Genomic DNA, 18,927 nt, shown 5'->3' with positions numbered 1-18,927 from the left:
TAATTACCAGAAACTGAAAATGACACGTTTAGTTCTGAGTTTAATTTGTTGGACATATTAGCATATTTCTTCTACTCATGTAATCGTCAGTCTGTTTAATATCATAATTTCTCATGTTAGATCTCACTAGAAGGCTAGGATTGTGTCCAAATCAAAGCTCCATAAGCCCCATGGTGTGTAAACCCATGGTATTAAGATGCTGTTGTGCACACCCCATGCTGGCTGAAGAAAAGTGGGATGCTACACCGACACATTCCACTACAGACACAACATAAGAGGAACAAAATACATTGTTTAAAAGAAAATAAAGTTCCATAGTCTGTTCCTATCAGAATTCAGAACATATTTGCTTCTGTTTTATACTCATTATTATTTCGCACAATTTAAGCCATAATGTACTTCTTAATATGCTTCTTTGTTCATTCAACATTGCTGGTATAGCGTTTTAAGGAAACCTGTGGGATCAGGAAGGCCGAATGCTGGCAGCCCTGAAAAATGTTCCTGGGTGTTTAGCAGTACATTTCAGTTTTGCCAATAAAGTCTTGAGAGTCTCTCATGAAAAACAAAAACAAAAACAAAAAACATGGAATCAAACCAAATTATGAAGGGATTGCTTTTTGATGACATAAATATGCCATTTAAGATTAACTAGAGAAACTCAAACTAGTTTTTCTGTGTTGGGTAATCACAACTTAATCTTTACTCAGGGAAGAACTTAGGAGTTGTGGAGGATTAACCTCATTTTTCCATTTTCCATTTCCTTTTCAGTGCAGAAAAATACACTGACCTTTTCCAAAAAAGACTGAGACTAAGTGGCTAACTCCTTGAAGAACTGTGGATTTTATTCAGACCCTTAGTAACTTGCTGTGTGGTCTTTGGCAAGTCATGTACTCTTTTTTTAATTCCTTCCTCTTGTTCAGTTCTAACAACTACTAAATCATCATATTTTCTCGAGAATTTGTCAATCCTTTGCATTTCCAGAGTCTCTATTGAGATACAGGCCCCGCTGATTTCAGTCCTGGGCTGTAGCTGTGCTCCTCTCTGCCTCTGGTCTTCCTCCTTTCCCGAACATCCCTGCACAATTGCTTTCCCCAAATTCTCCATTTCACTGGAGAGTGGGCACCAGTATGGTCCAGGGTGCTAACTGGATCATGAAGAACTTCGCCTACTTGGTACTCAGACTCTGTGGTTGAGTTCTTAACAGTCAGCAGTGCTTCTTTGAATTTCTAGAAAATGGCCTCTGGGGAAAAGAAGCTGCTTCTAGCAGGGAACTACCAGAGGCCTCTGTAGATATGGTGGCTTTCACTGCCCCAGGCGGCTGGTCAGTTGAAGGTCTCAAGGGATCAGTATCTGTTGTAACCCATGTTTAATACATTTTTGGAAGATCTGAACGGTCAAGTGTTGAATTGACTTAAGCCAGGTTTTTTAATGTACAACTCACAGATATTAGTAGATATAGTAGATGTTTTAGGTAAGTAGGGGTAGGCTGCTCAGCCACAATGTCACTTCCAAGTTTCAAGAAAATCAGGTTTCAGACCAAATTTTGCCATTTAATTAGCAAGCAAAACCCTAAAGAGTTCTCACAATTTGTGCTGTAAGCTCAAGGAAATCCCTGCTCTCTGTTCTTCCAGGTTAATGAAAAATTCACTTGAAGCAGACTTGCCAAATTCCAGTTGCAGTTTTCTTATACACTTGTACGTGACATCTAGAAGCTAACTAGATATAGAACTGTTTAAGGATTTAGCTTACACTTGGGCCTATCTGGATTCTTTCTATTTATGCAAGAGTAGAAGTGTATCTATCTAAGATATTTTAGCCACGTTCTGTGTGCTCTCTACCTTTATTTTCACCAGTGAAAGCCCATTTCTAATATGCATAATGCCTATCAATATAGGTGACTCTTTTCTCCAATAGCAGCCCTTTTGGGGCATTCACTTGACTCATCATACTTACCAATACTTAGATATGGATAGCAGAAATACTTCCAGCAGCTGCCTCTGGCATCCTAGGTCAGAATGCCAGTTGACCACTTGGGTCGTAGTATCACGACAATAATATCGCATGGTGTATGTCAAAGTATTTTAGGTAAATTGTAGACATCATCACATAGTTGGCAGACTGGTTTTGCAGGCTAAATCAGGCAGGCAGAATTGCTTTATTTTGCTTTTTCACTTTAAAACAAATGAATTTATTGCAGCAACAGCAACAAAAAGAAAGGTTTTTCATAAAATCTTGATGTTTGGCCTTCTCTGGGAAATTTGGGACATCTGCAACACCAGGTCTGTATTCCTTTTTGGCAACTTTCTTTTCCAGCTGAATAGCAGAAGCCTGCTTTAGACCTGGGGTGGGAATGTGCTCCTGGGAAGGGCTCTGTACTTCTCGTGTCTCCCTACGCTGAGACTGAGTATCACCTGTCCTTAATCATTGAGATTATGCTATTATTTTTCAGGACCCCTTCCCCCCTTTATATTCCTGCCTGGTCCCTGTAGGCACTTGAGTTTTTGACCCTTGCAGCTGTCAGACAGCTTTTCTTGTTGGCTCGACACTTGTGCTTTGCTCATGCTGTTTCTTTGCAATGTCATTTCCTTTTACGCTTGCCTGTCCAAATCTTAAGCTCATCTTCAAGGCCAGGTCCAAAGCCCACTTGGATGTAGGAGTCTCTCATGGCTGTTACGGTTCTATCTCCTGTGTTTCTACACAGGACAGCATGGTGTACAGCATTTGATTTTACACAGTTTATTGTTTCACGTCTTCTCCCACCTAGATGATAATATTCGTAAGGGCAGAAAACATATCTTTCTCAAATTTTATATTTACCACTATGAAAATGTTAATGCTTAGCCTAGTTACCTCATTTTTTAAAAGGCAGAGAACAGTAGCTTATTGATCTACCTAACAGTTATTGTAAAGCATATTTCTATGTAGTGAAAAGAAGTAGGAGAGTGTTATAAATATGAAAGTAATATAACAATAGATGTAACCAAGAAGGCTGATAAGGAAACAGAGGCCAGAAAGGTTAAGTGCCTTACTGGGTCACAGGGTTGGAGAATAGCCTAGTCTTCGGTCTAACCACTGTGATATCTGCCTTTGCCAGTTAGGCTGTGCTATTTCCTAGAAGATCTACCACTCACCAAATCAGGTAGTTACATGGCAAAACCCTGTGGCTCCTCCTTAAGGCTTAGCATTCACATATCAAAATAAGATAATTCCCAAAGTTACTTAAATAGTACACCACAAATTAGGCAAAGGTGATGGATGCACATCAACTAACACAAAGGGGGCTGTGAAAAGCCCAAGGCACCAAGAGTCAGGATGTCAAAGATGCTTTCATCGTTAATAAGGACAAACAGAATGTCCTCTACCGATGATGCTACACTTCATGGAGGAAGTAATGTGGACTGAACTGGACAGTGACAGAGCATCGGGTGCAAAGACAGCACTGGTGAGGATTCGGGAATAAAAAGTAAGGGCTAGAGCTCAAGGACTACATTGGGAGTAGTGATAGATGAGGCAGGAGAGGTAAGGGAATCAGATATGCATGTTGTGCTGAGAGGTTTTGACTTTATCCTGGGCGGGGCAGGGAACCTTTAAAGACTTTTTATGAGGGGTCAGGTCTGGTTACTGGAGCATGGCCCTGGGGAAAACAAGGAGGCGGTGACTTAGTAGGCTGCCACAGGAATCTTGGCTTAACCCAAGGCAGTGGCCGTGGGGAAGGAGAGAAGTAGATGGATTCGAAACATGTCAAGCTTTTAAAAAGTTACTAGGGCGACAGCATTCTTTCTAGGGTGAGATGCAGTTATTCCTGGAGATAGAAAGATGGGCTGCCTAACTTGATTTGTAGCCTTTAATTCCATTTTTCCAGAGAAGTGTTCATATTTTCTGAGTCAGGTGTCTCTGGCTCCACTCCCTTTGGCTGTATAGATGTACCCCTTAGGAAACAAAGACGCTTTTCACTGTTCCTGCTCCGCCACCTCCTTCTCACTGTCGTATGTAAACTGTCTCCACAGAATATACCAACTTCCCTGTTTACACAAGCACACTATGTACTTTGGTTGAAATGTTCTGTTCCTCAGTACATATACGTCTTTCTGGATACACAGTGGCCATAAATAGGAGCAAATTGTATATTCTATAGTCATAAGGGTGAATAGACGTTAAGATTGGTGTTTTCTGCTTATGGAATTTTTGCTTTGAGCTTTAAAGACGTATAACCATCTGTTTGAGACTTTAAAGTGAGTGTTCTAAGTAGAGGCTCTGAATAATTATGTGAATCATGACAGATATATTGGAAAGGTTTTGTCAATAATGAGTTGCTACTATACATCTTTCTCAGCTGCTTTGCAGCTTTAAAAAGGTCTAATGATATCAGATGGTATTTTTAAGGAATTTAAAAAATAGAATATTAAATATGTATTTTTCGTCTGGACCATATCTTTTAGGAGGAGACTTTGGGGTTGCTTCAGTGCTTTTAAAGAATCTATTTGTCTTTAAAACAGCTTTTACCCATATCCTTAATTATTCACAGATAATAATATATTTATATATTATGTTACAAAATGATTTCAGTAAAAATGGAATGTCAGATTCATAGTTGAACCCCTTTTCAGAAATATAAATTAAGTTGAAATTAATATTTTTGGAAGCGTTGTCATGTTGTTTTTTCCTCCAGCCAAACAAATGATTCAATTCACCTAGCTTTTCTATAAGACAATGAGTTTCTCCAAAGGAGACTGGTTCATGGTTTCCAGAGATTCCCGCTCCCCCGCCGCCCCGCCCAGGTCATTTTTCTGACCACAATATAAAAATTCAAAGTGTTTTAGAGTTTGCACACATATGTACAAATTAGATTATATAGCATTTTCAAAATATACTTTTCAATATTAATGTGAGAGTAGCAGTTGGAAGAGACTCCATTTGTCAGTCTTTATTCATTTTGCTTGTAGTTTAGATCTGTTGGGAGTTAAGTAAATTTAAATGTAAATAAAATGAAACAGTCAACATATTCAACTCAGGGAACAGTGTTATTGCATAACTTAATATTGTAAATGTAAAGCAGATGCTGATACATTTGACCTTGATTTTTACTTGATGTCATTCTTTGGTAATTGCTGTCATCCTGGCAGTCAACAAAGGGGACTAGCAAAGAATTATATGAGAGCAGTTTGAAGGGGCTCCTACTACATAGTCTGCTGCATCATTTTGAGGCATTGACTACCCTTTTTTAAATTACTGTTTACCAGCTTACTTTCGAGCTGTCTTTGAGTTTGCTCCTAGGTCTATACTAGCCCTAAGAAGTTGGTACTTATCAACTAATTTTAACCTTTAATAAAAATTTGAAGAATTGCATGTATTAATAATCATTGGGTATTCCCTTTTCTACTGTCACCAAAAAAGACATCATTTTTGCATATATGCATGCATGCAAAAATGACTCAATATGCCTAACTGAGTCATTTTCTCAGAAAAAGGACTTCTAGTATATAATGAATGTTAAGAACAATATTACTTCATTGTACTAACTACTCCATCTATAACTAGGAAAATCATCTAGAAAACAAACATTGGGTCTTTTCCTTTGTGTTGATTGGTACATGTGGTCAAACCTGGGCATGCAGGCTCTGTGTACTCAGGTTTGTGGGTTTGTCATTATGATCTTGGCTAGGTGTTAGAGAATACTGTTGAAAGAAAGGCATGGGAATGTGAAAGACGGATGTTATTCATCCTTTATTAAGAAAAAAAATCCACTCTGAAAACAATGATGATATGGGATTAAAGAGGCTAGAAAATAATCATAATAAAAACATAAAAAAAAAAACTACATGACTTACTAGTTTTACTGCCTCCAATGCTTATAAATTATTTTCTAAAATGAATCATAGCCAAAAGCTAAGATCCTTTATATTTAGAGCTTTGGGAATGTGTTTATACTTTTGTCAATATAATTATTCGTGGTTAGTTATGACTTTTGACACCTTTTTGGCTGGAAATATTATTTCGTATGCTGAGCTTTTGCACTGGTAGCCTGCTGACCCAAGGCCATGATGCCGTTCTCTAAAGTGTAGTGGGTGGCGGATGGCAGGGCTGCCCGGTGTGTATACCTGCGAGAGCTCCATGGTGTCTGCAACAATCCATCACCGGTGTAAAGATCATTGGGAAGAGAAATGTTCATAAAGTCAGAATTTGTAAGCAATAATGTCTTATATAAAATAAAGGTGATTTCTTTTTTCTCCTTTCAGATTTTGGGGTAAGTGCATTCTTAGCAACAGGGGGTGATGTTACCCGGAATAAAGTAAGAAAAACCTTTGTTGGCACCCCGTGTTGGATGGCCCCTGAAGTCATGGAACAGGTAAAAAAAAACAAAAAGTGATGTTTTGGTTGATGTTTTAGAATATATCATGTACCTAAGGTTTAATTCCCGATTGCTGGGCCTTAGCATTCTGATAGCAAAGTTGTGCATACACAGCTGTGGACTTAGCATGTACTGTATGGCGTGCCTGCTGTATAATCGTGTTCTTTCCCTGGTTTCTTTCTTAGGTGAGAGGCTATGACTTCAAGGCTGACATGTGGAGTTTTGGAATAACTGCCATTGAACTAGCAACAGGAGCAGCGCCTTATCACAAATATCCTCCTATGAAAGTAATTACTCTTGGAAATAATAATGTTGGGTTTGAAATCTGATTTAACAAATTCTATTCTGTAGTTCCCTTAAACATAGTCATTTTTCTCTTAGACCTGGGGAGAATTAATGGAGGAATGTAGCCCGGTTAAATGTTTTCTGATGTTCTCAGTGGACAGAACAGGACAAAAGTAGTACAGTACCCCGCTCTGAAACTTGCTTTATATTCTTAGCACAGAGCTGACTAAAGAATGTAATCAGATTGGTTGATGGGGTTGACAGCTGTGACAAATGCTGGCCGTTACTCTTTTGATAGCAGAATATCCCCAGCACCCCCAGGAAAATCTAAAATAGATTACACGGATATCATCTTTGCAGATGGATTTCCCAAATTTTCAGGACTTTTTTTTTTTTTTTTTAAGTGTGCCGTAACATTTCACTTGTTTTCACAGTGACTTCTCTAAAATAAGTGAGCCTAGTATTTTTAGGAAATAACATACATTTGGATACTATTTTTAGAGTTTTGTTCTTCTTGTAACTGGCCTACATCATTATTTTTCTTAGTTTTTGAGATGGTAATATCAGGGCTAATTTACCCAATCAAATTTTGTTTTGTGGCTGAAATAGTTAAGTGGAAATTATGAAGGTATTTTACAGAGAATATGGTCTATGTTTGCTTCAACTTTTCCCTAGGAAAATATTGGAAAAATTTAGGAGGATTAAAAAAGAAAAGGAGGATTAAAAAAAATTAAATATTTTCACTGATTAAAAAGTTAATATAATCTTATTTTTGAAACTCTGGAAATACAAATAAGAATAAAGAAGAAAATAATCATCTGCAATCTCACCAACTACAGATAATCCCTATTAAAGTTTTGGTATAGTTTGTTACATTGTGAGTGTATGTGTGTGTGCACACACATTTTTTTTTTTTTACCATAGTTAAGATTTTAGAGGGTACGTGTGTCTATACATACTTGATTTTGTTAGTAAACTGAGGTGTACACAATTAAAGTGACTTCAGAGGAAAATCACTGAAGCAGCTCAGGACTTTTTCTTCCAGTTGGTTTTTCTGTATTATTATTTTTTATTTCTTGTCTTCCTACTTAGTGTTTCCCACCTGAACCCAAGGTCACATTGCTAATCCCAGCCTGAACTCATGCAGGACTTTCCCTCAGACTTTACAGTTCTCCGACTTTCTTCTGTTTGCCGTTATCCTACACAGACAATAAACTGCCACTTTCATCCTTCGTCTGTTCACACATCTGAAAGTGTTTGAAAACCGTCTTGGCATATATATTTACATAAATTGAGGCTGCTTTATAAATTAATGAGGTTTATTCATATTATAGGTCAATAGTTTACCACAAATTCTTTCTTTCTTTTTTTTTAAAGCAAATAATTTTGATGTTAGTGTGAAAGAGTAGACTCTTTACCCTTTTTTGGCTTCATTTTGTTTTGTCCTGCTCCAAGAGCAGCATGGCTTTTTGCTCTGATGATGGTTTTTAGCAACTCAGTTGTATTTCAGAGTCTTTAATTCTCTCAGTTTTGCCAAGACTTTAAGCAATTTTCTGTATGTTTTTCCATTTAAAAAAAAAAAAAAAAGGAAAATCATATGATACCTCCTGGGATGTTGTGAATTTATTTTTAGGGTCAGTAATTTTACAGAAGCCTTAAGTACAGACGGTTCCTTGCTTGGAAGTGAGCTGTACACATGAACATTCACTGCTGCTCTGGCCCTTCCTTTCTCTCTCCTCCACCACCCCCTTTCCCAGCCAGAGTCCCCATCTTCGCTAAGCCCGTGCTGGAGCTACGTGCTCCTCGAGGCTGTGGGAGAGCCAGTTCCCAGGAAGCTCTGTCCCCTTTGCTTTGGGAGATCATTTTTAATACATAGAGCACATTTTGTAAGTTCTGTCAATGGAATTACAAAAAGGTTAAAGGGCACATGAACAGATTTGCAAAGGGAAATGAATACTTTCAATACACACTTTCTGGAAAGTTAAAATCATAGGAAAGCACATTTGTACCTACTGAAAGTTGGTCTTTGAAGCTTTTGTGAAAAATTAAAAAGCTCGACTGTAGCAATTGCTATACTGAGGTTCCGTCTTTTTGTTTGTTTCTGCTGCAGGTGTTAATGTTGACTTTGCAAAATGATCCACCCACTTTAGAAACAGGAGTCGAGGATAAGGAAATGATGAAAAAGTACGGCAAGTCCTTTAGAAAATTACTTTCACTGTGTCTTCAGAAAGATCCTTCCAAAAGGTATGTCAAACTTGGTGGATGAGTAACTGACCTGGTTTGAGTCATGACAAAGCTTTGTTTGTCCATGAGGGAAGGCTGTGTGAGGACACCTGCAAAGTACTTCTAGTTCAAGGGAAATCCTGCTGCAGCCCCCACATTGCCAGCCTGTTAGGGGAAGCCAGCATGGGTCCAAAAGAGAAAGGAGTGAGTGAGGATGGGGAAGAGGCAGAGGAAAATTTTAGTGTTAATAAGATTCACTGTGCTTGTTAGGTGTGGGCTCTGTCATCAAAGGAAATGAAGTAGAACAAAAGAAATTGTCAATGGTGCATTCGGAAGCTTGAACTAATATTCTGCACTGTGTAGGTTGAGCTGACCTCTCAGGATTTGAATATCCTGTTCGCTCCAGTCTAAACCAGGCAGAGCTATTGAATTTTGCATGAGCTTCCTTTTAGTTGCAGAACAAGTTATTTGTACTGTTTAAGCAAAGAAGATTAAAATTTTTACATTAGAAAGATTAATCATATAAGCAGAAGCAAATTGTTTTAAATTAACTTCAGAATTTTCTCTTTATTCATGGGCCGTTGCCCTACACTGTATGTAGTGTGTATGTTTTCTGAGTTTGTTTCTCCCTTAATTTCTGTGACTTTGAAACAGCCTTGCTGATGATAATGGAGCAAGTGCCCTTCATCACTCAGAGGAGGATATCAGTGATGTGAACCACACACAGGTCTGGCCTGGGCTTGACTGTGTGTGGCCTGTCCTGACATGCAGTGACACAACTTGGAGAGGACTCTGAGAAGTTAACCACTATCTTCATCCACCCAATTTGATACTTACATTTTAAAACATAAAAACTGGCTTCTCCTCTGAAACTTATTTTTCAGGGAAGGTCCCTGCTGTTTGAAGGATTCCTTCTTATCTTAAATTCTTTGTGACACTTAAGCCTTGACACAGTAATCTGCTGTTTGAGTAGGCTACCCTTCTCAACATTAAACTTGTTTCTATTATTTTATCCATTCTTTGTAGCTACTCTCTTCATTCCTTTACATTTTACTGAATTTGCCTTGAATCTTTTCTGTATCAATTACCTTCATCATGGGGCCAGGTCTAAATCAGACTGTTTGCTATTGAGCATCTTGAAATTATTAATTGCAAAAGGGATGATTATTGTGTTAACACCTGTAGACTGTTTCTGCTTAAACATTTCAATTACCCTTTATATTTGATTTGTAGGGCTTGTTTCTCCTCTGAAGTCATACCGACCTTTCATTAAGATTACTTCTTCACTCTCCTATTGAGTGAAAGTGCTCTTAGATTCTAACTTTGTTCCGCAATACTTGATTGTCTTCCCCTTGTAGTTGGTATCATCTCCAAACATAAGTTCTTGGCATTGCCAGGGAAACAATTTAGTCCTCCAAAGCCCAGTGAGAGAAGTACTTGTCTTCCGGGTTAGCACTGAGGGTCTTTGTGATTCTTGAACTAGTAGAGATCCCACTTGGTGGTGGTGATGTGTATTGTCACACAATTCCAGCTCTTTCAGAAGATGATCCTTCAGGGTAGAGTTGTTAGTGTACTTAGTGATACAGTAATACCTTTCTTTAGGAAATTTTTAATTTGGTCAAAATAAATTAGATTAGATTATCATGTATTTAACAAACCATCCTTGTTTCTTCCAGGTTTTATTTATTATATGAATTCAAATGTCAGGTTCCCACTACTCCACCCCCCAAAATTTTTTTTAGAAGAGACCCACATACTCAGATTTTTACAGTCTTTCCTTCAGAGTACTTTCTTAGTAACATTATTGATCAAGAAAGTATTAATAGTTTAAGGACTTCTTTTAGATGTTTTTTTCTGTAATACAACCTATTCTTACTATTGTACCATTGTCCTCTATGACAGAGTGTTAGTGGTGCACAAACTTCCCACATGACTCCTTTGAACGGAAAGATATGGGCGTGGGAAGGTTGGGGTATAAAAAAACTTCATGAAATGTGAGAATGGAAAATCAGCAATATTGTCCAATTATTATATAGGATGCAATCTTAAAATATGTATTTATTACTGAATTAATAAGTAAACATTTAATTGCACAATTCTGAAAGGAACCATGAATATTTCCTGTCTTCTCTGCCTTTGCTTATGTTTTCCAAGGGTTCTTCTTCTTCCTTTTTCCCCCTTCCACCTGTCTTTCAACACTTAGTTCAAAGGCTCCATCTTCTTAGAGTTAGATACCTCTGGGTGGGATTCCTAGCTCTACTTTATCACCATCTGCATTACTTAGTTTCCTTTTCTGTAAAATGGGCCTAATTACACCTACTATGAGGCTGGAGTAAGATAATACACTTAAAATGGATAACACAGTGCCTGGGGGTTTCTAAAAATTCAACAAATTGGGATTGCTATTCATTATTTGCCTCCTTCTTCCTGACTAAATGGAATTTTTGCAAATTTTAGTTTTTCGACCATATGTTGAATACATGTCTCTTGTAGCACTTATCACACTGTGTATTTATATTGACTTACATATCCAATTTCTTCATGAGTTTGTGTTTTTAGAAGGAGAACCTATGCCACTCGTCTTTATATCTTATATCCATAGTAATTGGTCTGTCTTACATACTCAATGGTATTTCCTGAATAACTAGAGACAACTGGATGCTTGCTTGCAACTTGGGGATGATTTCGACTCATTGAAAAGAGTTTCAAGGAACAAACGAGATTTGAGTGGGTTGAGGAGTGAATGCAAGATTTTTGATCATTTATATGCATTTCTGTTGCCTGCATATAGATCATATACTTGCGGTCTGAAAGCTGTTCAACTGTACCAAAACCCTGGTCTTGCTAAGTACATTTTTAGCAATGAATGAAAACATATCACAGGGGAACAGTGACCAGGACCGATTCACTCCTGTGCAGGAGCCCTCAGGCTAGCCAAGAAGGGGTTGTGCTTTCCTCCAACCTTGAGAGCTCATGGAACTTTCCTAAAAAGTGATAGCTGGGGTGTCAGAGCTGTTTGCCTCAGGGTGATCTGTGCTCTGCATTGTCACAAAGAATTGCTCATATTTGTATAGCAGAACATTTTGGTATTTCTTAAAAAATGAGCTTTCATCCTGTAGATTACATGCTTCCTATGGATGGCAACTATAAAAGGAACCACCATTTTCTTTGGGCAACAAGGGGGTGGATGTTGCATAGATAAATCCATTAGAAATGAATTAAACCTGAATATTTCCTTTGGGAGGAGAGATAGGGTGAGAAATGCAGCTCTGCCTGAGGTCAGTGAGCTATTAGGAATTATAATGCAACTATTTAAACTGTGTTATATTCATCCCAAATCCTTTGAAAATTATTTTAAATCTCAGTGGACTTTGGTTCATCCATATGTATTAACTGAATCCTTTAAGAGATTTTTTTGGAGAATGTCAGTACTTGCAGACTACTGCATTGTTTTTCAGGATTTAAAATTGAGTCATCATTCAAAGCCGTGACCATTATTTTGGTTGCTGGTCTAACATTTCCTGTAAAATAGTGTTTGTTACTTATACTACATTGTATTGCTTGATAATTGATAGTGTCCATGTAAGACATCACTGTGCTTGCAGAATTTTTTTCTCCTGTAGTTCCTAATCGAGAGACAGGCAGCATCAATAGTTCCACATTAGTCCTGCAGTGGCAGTTACTATGGCATAAAACTAAAACAAACATATAAAACAAAAAAACTAAAGCTAGGTGGGCAGCACGCACCTCAGCTTTTTTCATATCTTCTATCACTTTCTAACCTCTCTCGTTTTCCTTATTCTTTACAATTCTAATTTTTTATACTTTCTCATGGAGTTACTTTGGCACGTGTAGGATTCTACTCCAAAGCTATAGACGCTTGAGCTAATTTGAGCACCAAAAAGACCTGCTATTTATTTAGTTCTTCTCTGTACATACAGAGTAGAAATCACCTATTATTTAACATAAATATTCAGCCTCTGAAAAAAGAGTGTGGCTTCTTTAAACCATTTCTCAGTCTTTTTTGTATTGGTGCAAGCTAAATGTGGAGTGCAGAGAAAGGAGTTTTCTCTGTAGCATGTGTTTCCCCTTTACAGTTTCGGTTACCGTGGAAATGACCTTGCTGGGGAAGTGAAAGTATTTTCCCAGCCCAGAATCTCAAGGTGTATCTGGCATTTCCCAGCCTTCTCTCTACACTGGTCCCACACTTGACCCTTAGTGGGCAGAAGGAGGAGGTGTGAGTGCAGCGGAGAGACAGAAGCTTTCAGCTCTCCACCTCAGTGCCTCCACTGTGTACAGACTTTTCCCCTTTCCTTTTTTTGGGGGGTGGGGGTGGGGGGAGGGGCTAGCATGAGTCTTATTTTCATTACATCCTTCTGTTGCTCCCTAATGTTTTGAACAGGTACTTAGACTTTAAGTGCTGACTAAACCTAGCCCTAGGAGTTACGGTTCTGTGTCCAAATGTCTAGTAGCATCACTTTTACCTCATCTTTGATTGTGGTATGAAATTGAGCTGCAGCAGTTTTCTGGTCTGTGTTCTACATTGGATATATAAAAATGAATACCGTATGGTCCCTGTCTTGGAAGGGCTTGTAAACTTAGTGGGGCGGAGGTCGAGAGACATAGGAACAGATAGCTACAGAATGGGAGTGTGGGTGGATTGGTTTGTGAGCAGTAAATTTGGCTTGTAGGAGTTGGGAGGAGTATTTCTGCAGATGGCTGACATTTAAATTGGTTTTGGCCTATGAACGAGGGTGTGCCAGTTATTTACAAATAAATTTCAAAGCAAGAAAAGCAGTGCGTGCTTTTGTCATGAGAGAGCAAGACTTGGGTGAGCACATCACTGTAGTTGGATGACAGGATGCATGTGGGATGTGATGGGAAATGAGTATGAAGTCAGGATCTCTCAGGCTACTGAAATCCATTAGGATGGATAAGAAATTAGGTGTTTTTAGAAGCCAGCTTGAGAGCAGTGTGGATGATGGGTTGGGATGAAGAAGAGAGAAGTGGCAGGGAGACTAACTGGGAGGTCGTTGTGTCTGTATTGGCCAGAGGCGATGAGGATTTCAGCCAAAACAGTGGCCTTGAGTCCCTTCATCATCTTGATTTTCTTAGGTTTCTTTTCACTTAAAAAAAAATTCAGCATAAATTGAATTTTGTGTGCCCCTTGGATTTTTAAAAATGTGTTTCATGTTGTGAGGTACCAAACGTGGCACCAAGTCTTACTCAGTCTATTGTGTGATGAACGGTTCTCCTAGGCGTTCTCAGCAGCCCTCCCCTTCCACCCAAACAGGATTCAAAAGTGTTTGACTCTTCCGACGCTCCTCTTCCAGTTTAACATCATACTCTCTTATCTACTAGATGTAAGTTGCTGAAGGAAGTGTTTATATCTGTCATATTCACTACAACATGCCTTGCATCTAGCATCATGCCTGACAAATAGTAGATGCTCAATAAATATTTACTGAAAGAATGAAAGGATGAATTTGGAGTAACTGGAGGCCAAAAACATTGCTGATAATCAGTTAAGAGTACACTTAACAACCAAAGTTAAATCATGTAAAAGAATAGTATCATTTTTAGTTTTAGTGCCTGTTTAACAAGGTACAGATTCATGAATTTGAATAAGCTTACAAGGGATATGTCATACAAAATGTGTACCATGGCCAACCTGTTGCTTAGACCTTTATTTACTCGAAGCAGTTAGCAATTAGTGGCTGTTTGTGGCAGTGGATAAGGCCACTTGGAGTTCTTTTCTGGTACTTGTAACCAGTGTTCCACTTGAAACTGAGGGAAAAAGCAATAACGATTTAAACAGCAAATTTATTTGCACAGAAAAACAGTTCAGGGCCCCTGTTGACGTACACATTCTGTATATCATGGCACTTAGTGACATTTCCTAATTCATTTATATGCTTGGGTTTGGTCTCTGGAAACATTTAAATGGAGCTTTCTGGTTTCAAGAAAGTGGTTTCTGATCTCTTCAAATATGAGGACTCCTTTTAAACTTGCACCCCTCTCAACATAATACTATTTGCACCTTGACTAATCATTGCCGGAGAGAATACCTAATGATACTCAATAATGATTCTCTCTGTCCTCCTATTTTTTTATTATGAGAAATTTAAAACATACAGAAAAGGTAAAAAAAAAATAGTATATGTTTACTTCTATACCACTATTAGATTCAACAGTTATTAACATTTTCCATATCTACTATATCTGCTTATTTATATTTTATTTGCTGAACAGTTTGAAAATAATTTACAGACTTAATACATCAGGTTGCATTCTCCACAAATACAGATGTGTTTCTACATAACCACAGTACTTTTCCACACCTAAGAAAATGATCAGTATTTCCTAAAATTGTCTAATACCTAGCATATTCACTATCTCTAATTATTTCCAAATGTCTTTTGTAACTTTTCCTCCTTCCCTTTCAAACACAGGATTCAGGCAAGGGTCACATGTTGCATTTGGTTTTATGGTTTTTTCAAGTCTTTTTAAATTTAAAACAGTCCCCTCACATCTTCCCTTTTCCTCTTTGACACTGACTTTTTGAGGTGATCAGGCCACTTGTCTTGCTGACTGTCCTATATTCTAGATTTATGATTTTTTTTCTGTATTGCTGCTGGTTTTAAAAGGAGCTATCAATGAAGGAAGCTATTCTACATGTAAGAATGCCAGTTAATAAACATAGAAGGAATGACAGAAGTAGAAAACCAGTATTCTTCCACCCCTTGTGAAATAATGATTTAAAGCAAAAGTGCTAAAACCATCAGGTTAAAGGTTTTTGGGAATAGGATATTCACATAATGCCAAAGTATTACCCAACAGAATATTTGCCAGTTGCAGTATAGGACAACAATACCTTTATAATGGCGAGATCTCAGGCCTGGGGACCAAGTAGTTAAACTTAGCATCACTCTCAGTGAAAGTACCTAATACTATGCACCTCTGACGTGCTGCTGTAAGATGGGCACAGTGTCATCTATGCAGTATTCTTCCCCCAAATACTTGATCCAACCTAGTCAAACCTTCAGACCTAACTTTCAGTTAATAGGAAATAAAAGATAGAGGAACAAATTAAATGACACCATGAGGAAACAGACCAATCTAGTAATGCTTTTAAATGAATTTCCTTTTTACTAATCACTGTCAGCTTTACCTTCCCCTGAAAAACAGTTGTCTGTGCACACCTGACACGGAGTTACTCAGTGGACAGAGGTTCTACACATGATGTGTGGACCCCTTGCAGTTACTGCCTTTCCTGGGGAATCATAGAGCGCTGTAGACTATAGTCTCTTGACAGGATCATATTGCAGCTTGTACGGTTCTTAATAAATATAGGAATTTAGCTCACAGATGTGTTAGTCTACCACCTTTTAGAAACACTGAATTCACTTAGTGAAGTGTAAGGAAGAAGGATGGAAAATTGATCATGCCCTAAATATTTAACTTTGAGGAGTTTGTGTGTTTCGCAGTAAAGGAGTTTGGAAAGGACTGGAAAATTGGCAGTATTTTATTTGGTGCCAGCGTGTGATTAATTTAGTGTCTGGTTTTTGCTATTCCTAAAACTGGTCTTCCAGAAATACTCTAGGATTAAGTTGTTTCATCAAGGCAGTGTATTTATCGAGTGGTCATTGTTTCAACTCTAATTTATTATTGATCTTTCAGGCCCACAGCAGCAGAACTTTTAAAATGCAAATTCTTCCAGAAAGCCAAGGTAACATGCTTAAAAACCCAAGTAAATCTGCTATTTTGAAATCACTATGAATTTCTATGTCTTGTATTTGCTGTTAAACTGTTGGGAATATTTGTTTTGCAGAACAGAGAGTACCTGATTGAGAAGCTGCTTACAAGAACACCAGACATAGCCCAAAGAGCCAAAAAGGTACGTGCCATTAGCCCTCCTGGCTCGGTAGGAGCTGCTCCCCTCCCAGGGAAGTGAAACCCGTAGAAAAAGGAGGAAAGAGAGTTCCACATACTCAGGGTATAATTATGTAGAGGTTAACTGATTAGTGATTACTCAGATAACTACATTATGCCTTTTGGTTATCTCAGCTTGCTGTTACGCGTTCAAGTGTGCAAACAATGTGAAACTCAAATGATTTCATATTTCCATTTATCAGCTTTACTTAAAGCAGGTCAGAGGGGAGGGGACTGCCGTGAGCTTTGAACACTGGGTAGGGAAAATATCCTCGAATGTCTTTCCTTTGGATTTTTTAGAAGAGGAACCATCTTTTTTAATCAGTCTGAAATTGCAAAAGGAAAAACAAAACTTTCGTTTTTAATGATTATTTGGAATATCTGTGGGATCTAGGTTCTTTCTTCATAAAAGACCCATGGTCCCTTTTGTAGTCTATCTCATGTTAATTAAATTATTTTAGTGATTACTTGAAAAACTTTCCATTCTAGCTTTGAGATTTTTAAAATGGTGTATATGTGTGTATTTATTTATGTAGTTATCCAGAGTTTTATTTATCTGCGATTATTGATTTCATTATGGTATGAAATCTAACAAAATTTAACCCCTGCTTTAATTTGGTTTAGTTTGTTGTTAAAATTATATTAGATATTTATAATTAAAAATATGTAGTCAGAGATTTAGAAAGGAAGGTCCTCTTTTCTCCCTTTTTTGCAGTTGATAGCTATAGTGAAAGCTGATAAGAATCTGAGTTGTCTGCTCTGTAAGTAAAATTGGCAAAGATATATTCATTAGTGATTGCATCTCATCATCCTAGCTATAAGTAAGTTTGTTAACTTCCAGACATTGCCTTTTCTAAAACATTTTGTATGAAATGCATTTAACTAATGCTTTAGAATTGTTTTATATGATTTTAAATAGAATTCAGTAAATAACCTACTCTGTACAGTTATCTGAGTGCTTCTCCTGCACCAGCGAACTTCTGTGGGATGCACTGGTTCCTCGGCCTGAACTAGGGCTAGAGGGTGGCCGTGTTGACAGCAGAGACCTGAGCAAGGTTGGTCTGTGGGACGTCTCTGAGGAAAAAGTGAAAGTTTGGCAGATAGTCCATCAGAGTAGCACATCTCCAGGGGTAGCAGAGAGAGTCAAACCTTCAGTTTGAGGCAACAGAAACTAGACGTGGTTGACCAGTAGCTGAGAGCTCCACCAAGAAGGCTGAAGGAGGAGCCTGGAGAAATTCCGTGGGGTGTAGGAGTCAGCATGAGGTCTTTTGATCAGATATCTAAAATGTCAGCCAGAGTTGAAAAAAGATGTTAGACAGCCATTGGCTCGTACAGTATTTGTCCCCAAAGAACATTTTTCTTCGTCTTTGCTTTTTTTTTGCTAGAAGTTTTATCTGATCTCATCCATTAGCTGTGCCCGGAGAAGGGAGTTTCCAGGCCTGTTTCCTCCGCACAGCGTAAGCTGCACACCTCCCGCTCCTTGTTAAGTAGCTGACCAGCTTCTTAGGTGCAGTGTCTCCAAAGGGTACTCCTTCCCTCCCAACCCCGATCTTCCTGTGCTCCATGTTTCTTTCCAAGTCACCCAACTTCAGAATACTGGAATTATTTTACTATTTAAGACGTCCTTACTCCTTTGTCTTCCCCATCTAATCTCTCTCCAGATTCTCTGCACATTTCCTTCTGCAACATTGCTCGGAACATTTTCCTCCTGTTTTTAACTGGACAATTGCAGTAGAGTTCTAACTGTTTGCCCTCCATTTCTTCTTTCTGTTACTTCTTAGACATGAGTACAAGATTAACTTTCTGATCATGTCACTTAATTGCTCAAAAGTGGTTTTCAAAATTTAACGAAAACTAAAGCAAATACATAGGAAAAAAAAAGATTTATATCACATAAAGGCCAAGTTTCTTAGTCTTGAATTCATAGCACTGTTTCAGATTTCAACCTTATATTCTAAACTCCAGCTGAATAGAACCACTTAAGGTTCTCACTGCATAACCCATGCCTTACTTTGGAACTCCTTTCATCAGCTTGAGATAATGAAGAATTTGTTTACGTCATGACTTTATTTCCTTTCTTTTAAAAAAATATTTAAATGATTTATTAAATATTAGCGTGCTCTGCATTTCAGATCCCA

General features: G+C 38.0%; 1 protein-coding gene across 1 annotated transcript in view; it reads left to right on the top strand.

Moving 5' to 3' along the window:
* The window catches only part of STK39 (serine/threonine kinase 39), a 214,535-nt gene that overhangs the window by 32,977 nt on the left and 162,631 nt on the right, over window positions 1-18,927 (top strand). Inside the window, exons 5-9 of the mRNA XM_025039466.1 lie at window positions 6,237-6,346; window positions 6,535-6,636; window positions 8,745-8,878; window positions 16,538-16,586; window positions 16,689-16,754. Coding sequence (XP_024895234.1) covers window positions 6,237-6,346; window positions 6,535-6,636; window positions 8,745-8,878; window positions 16,538-16,586; window positions 16,689-16,754 — 461 coding nt within the window. The remainder of the gene's footprint in view (window positions 1-6,236; window positions 6,347-6,534; window positions 6,637-8,744; window positions 8,879-16,537; window positions 16,587-16,688; window positions 16,755-18,927) is intronic.

Source organism: Pteropus alecto, unplaced genomic scaffold (genome assembly GCF_000325575.1).
Source record: "Pteropus alecto unplaced genomic scaffold, ASM32557v1 scaffold3, whole genome shotgun sequence".
NCBI classification, from domain to species: domain Eukaryota; kingdom Metazoa; phylum Chordata; class Mammalia; order Chiroptera; family Pteropodidae; genus Pteropus; species Pteropus alecto.
This window is presented reverse-complemented; position numbering and strand designations above follow the sequence as displayed.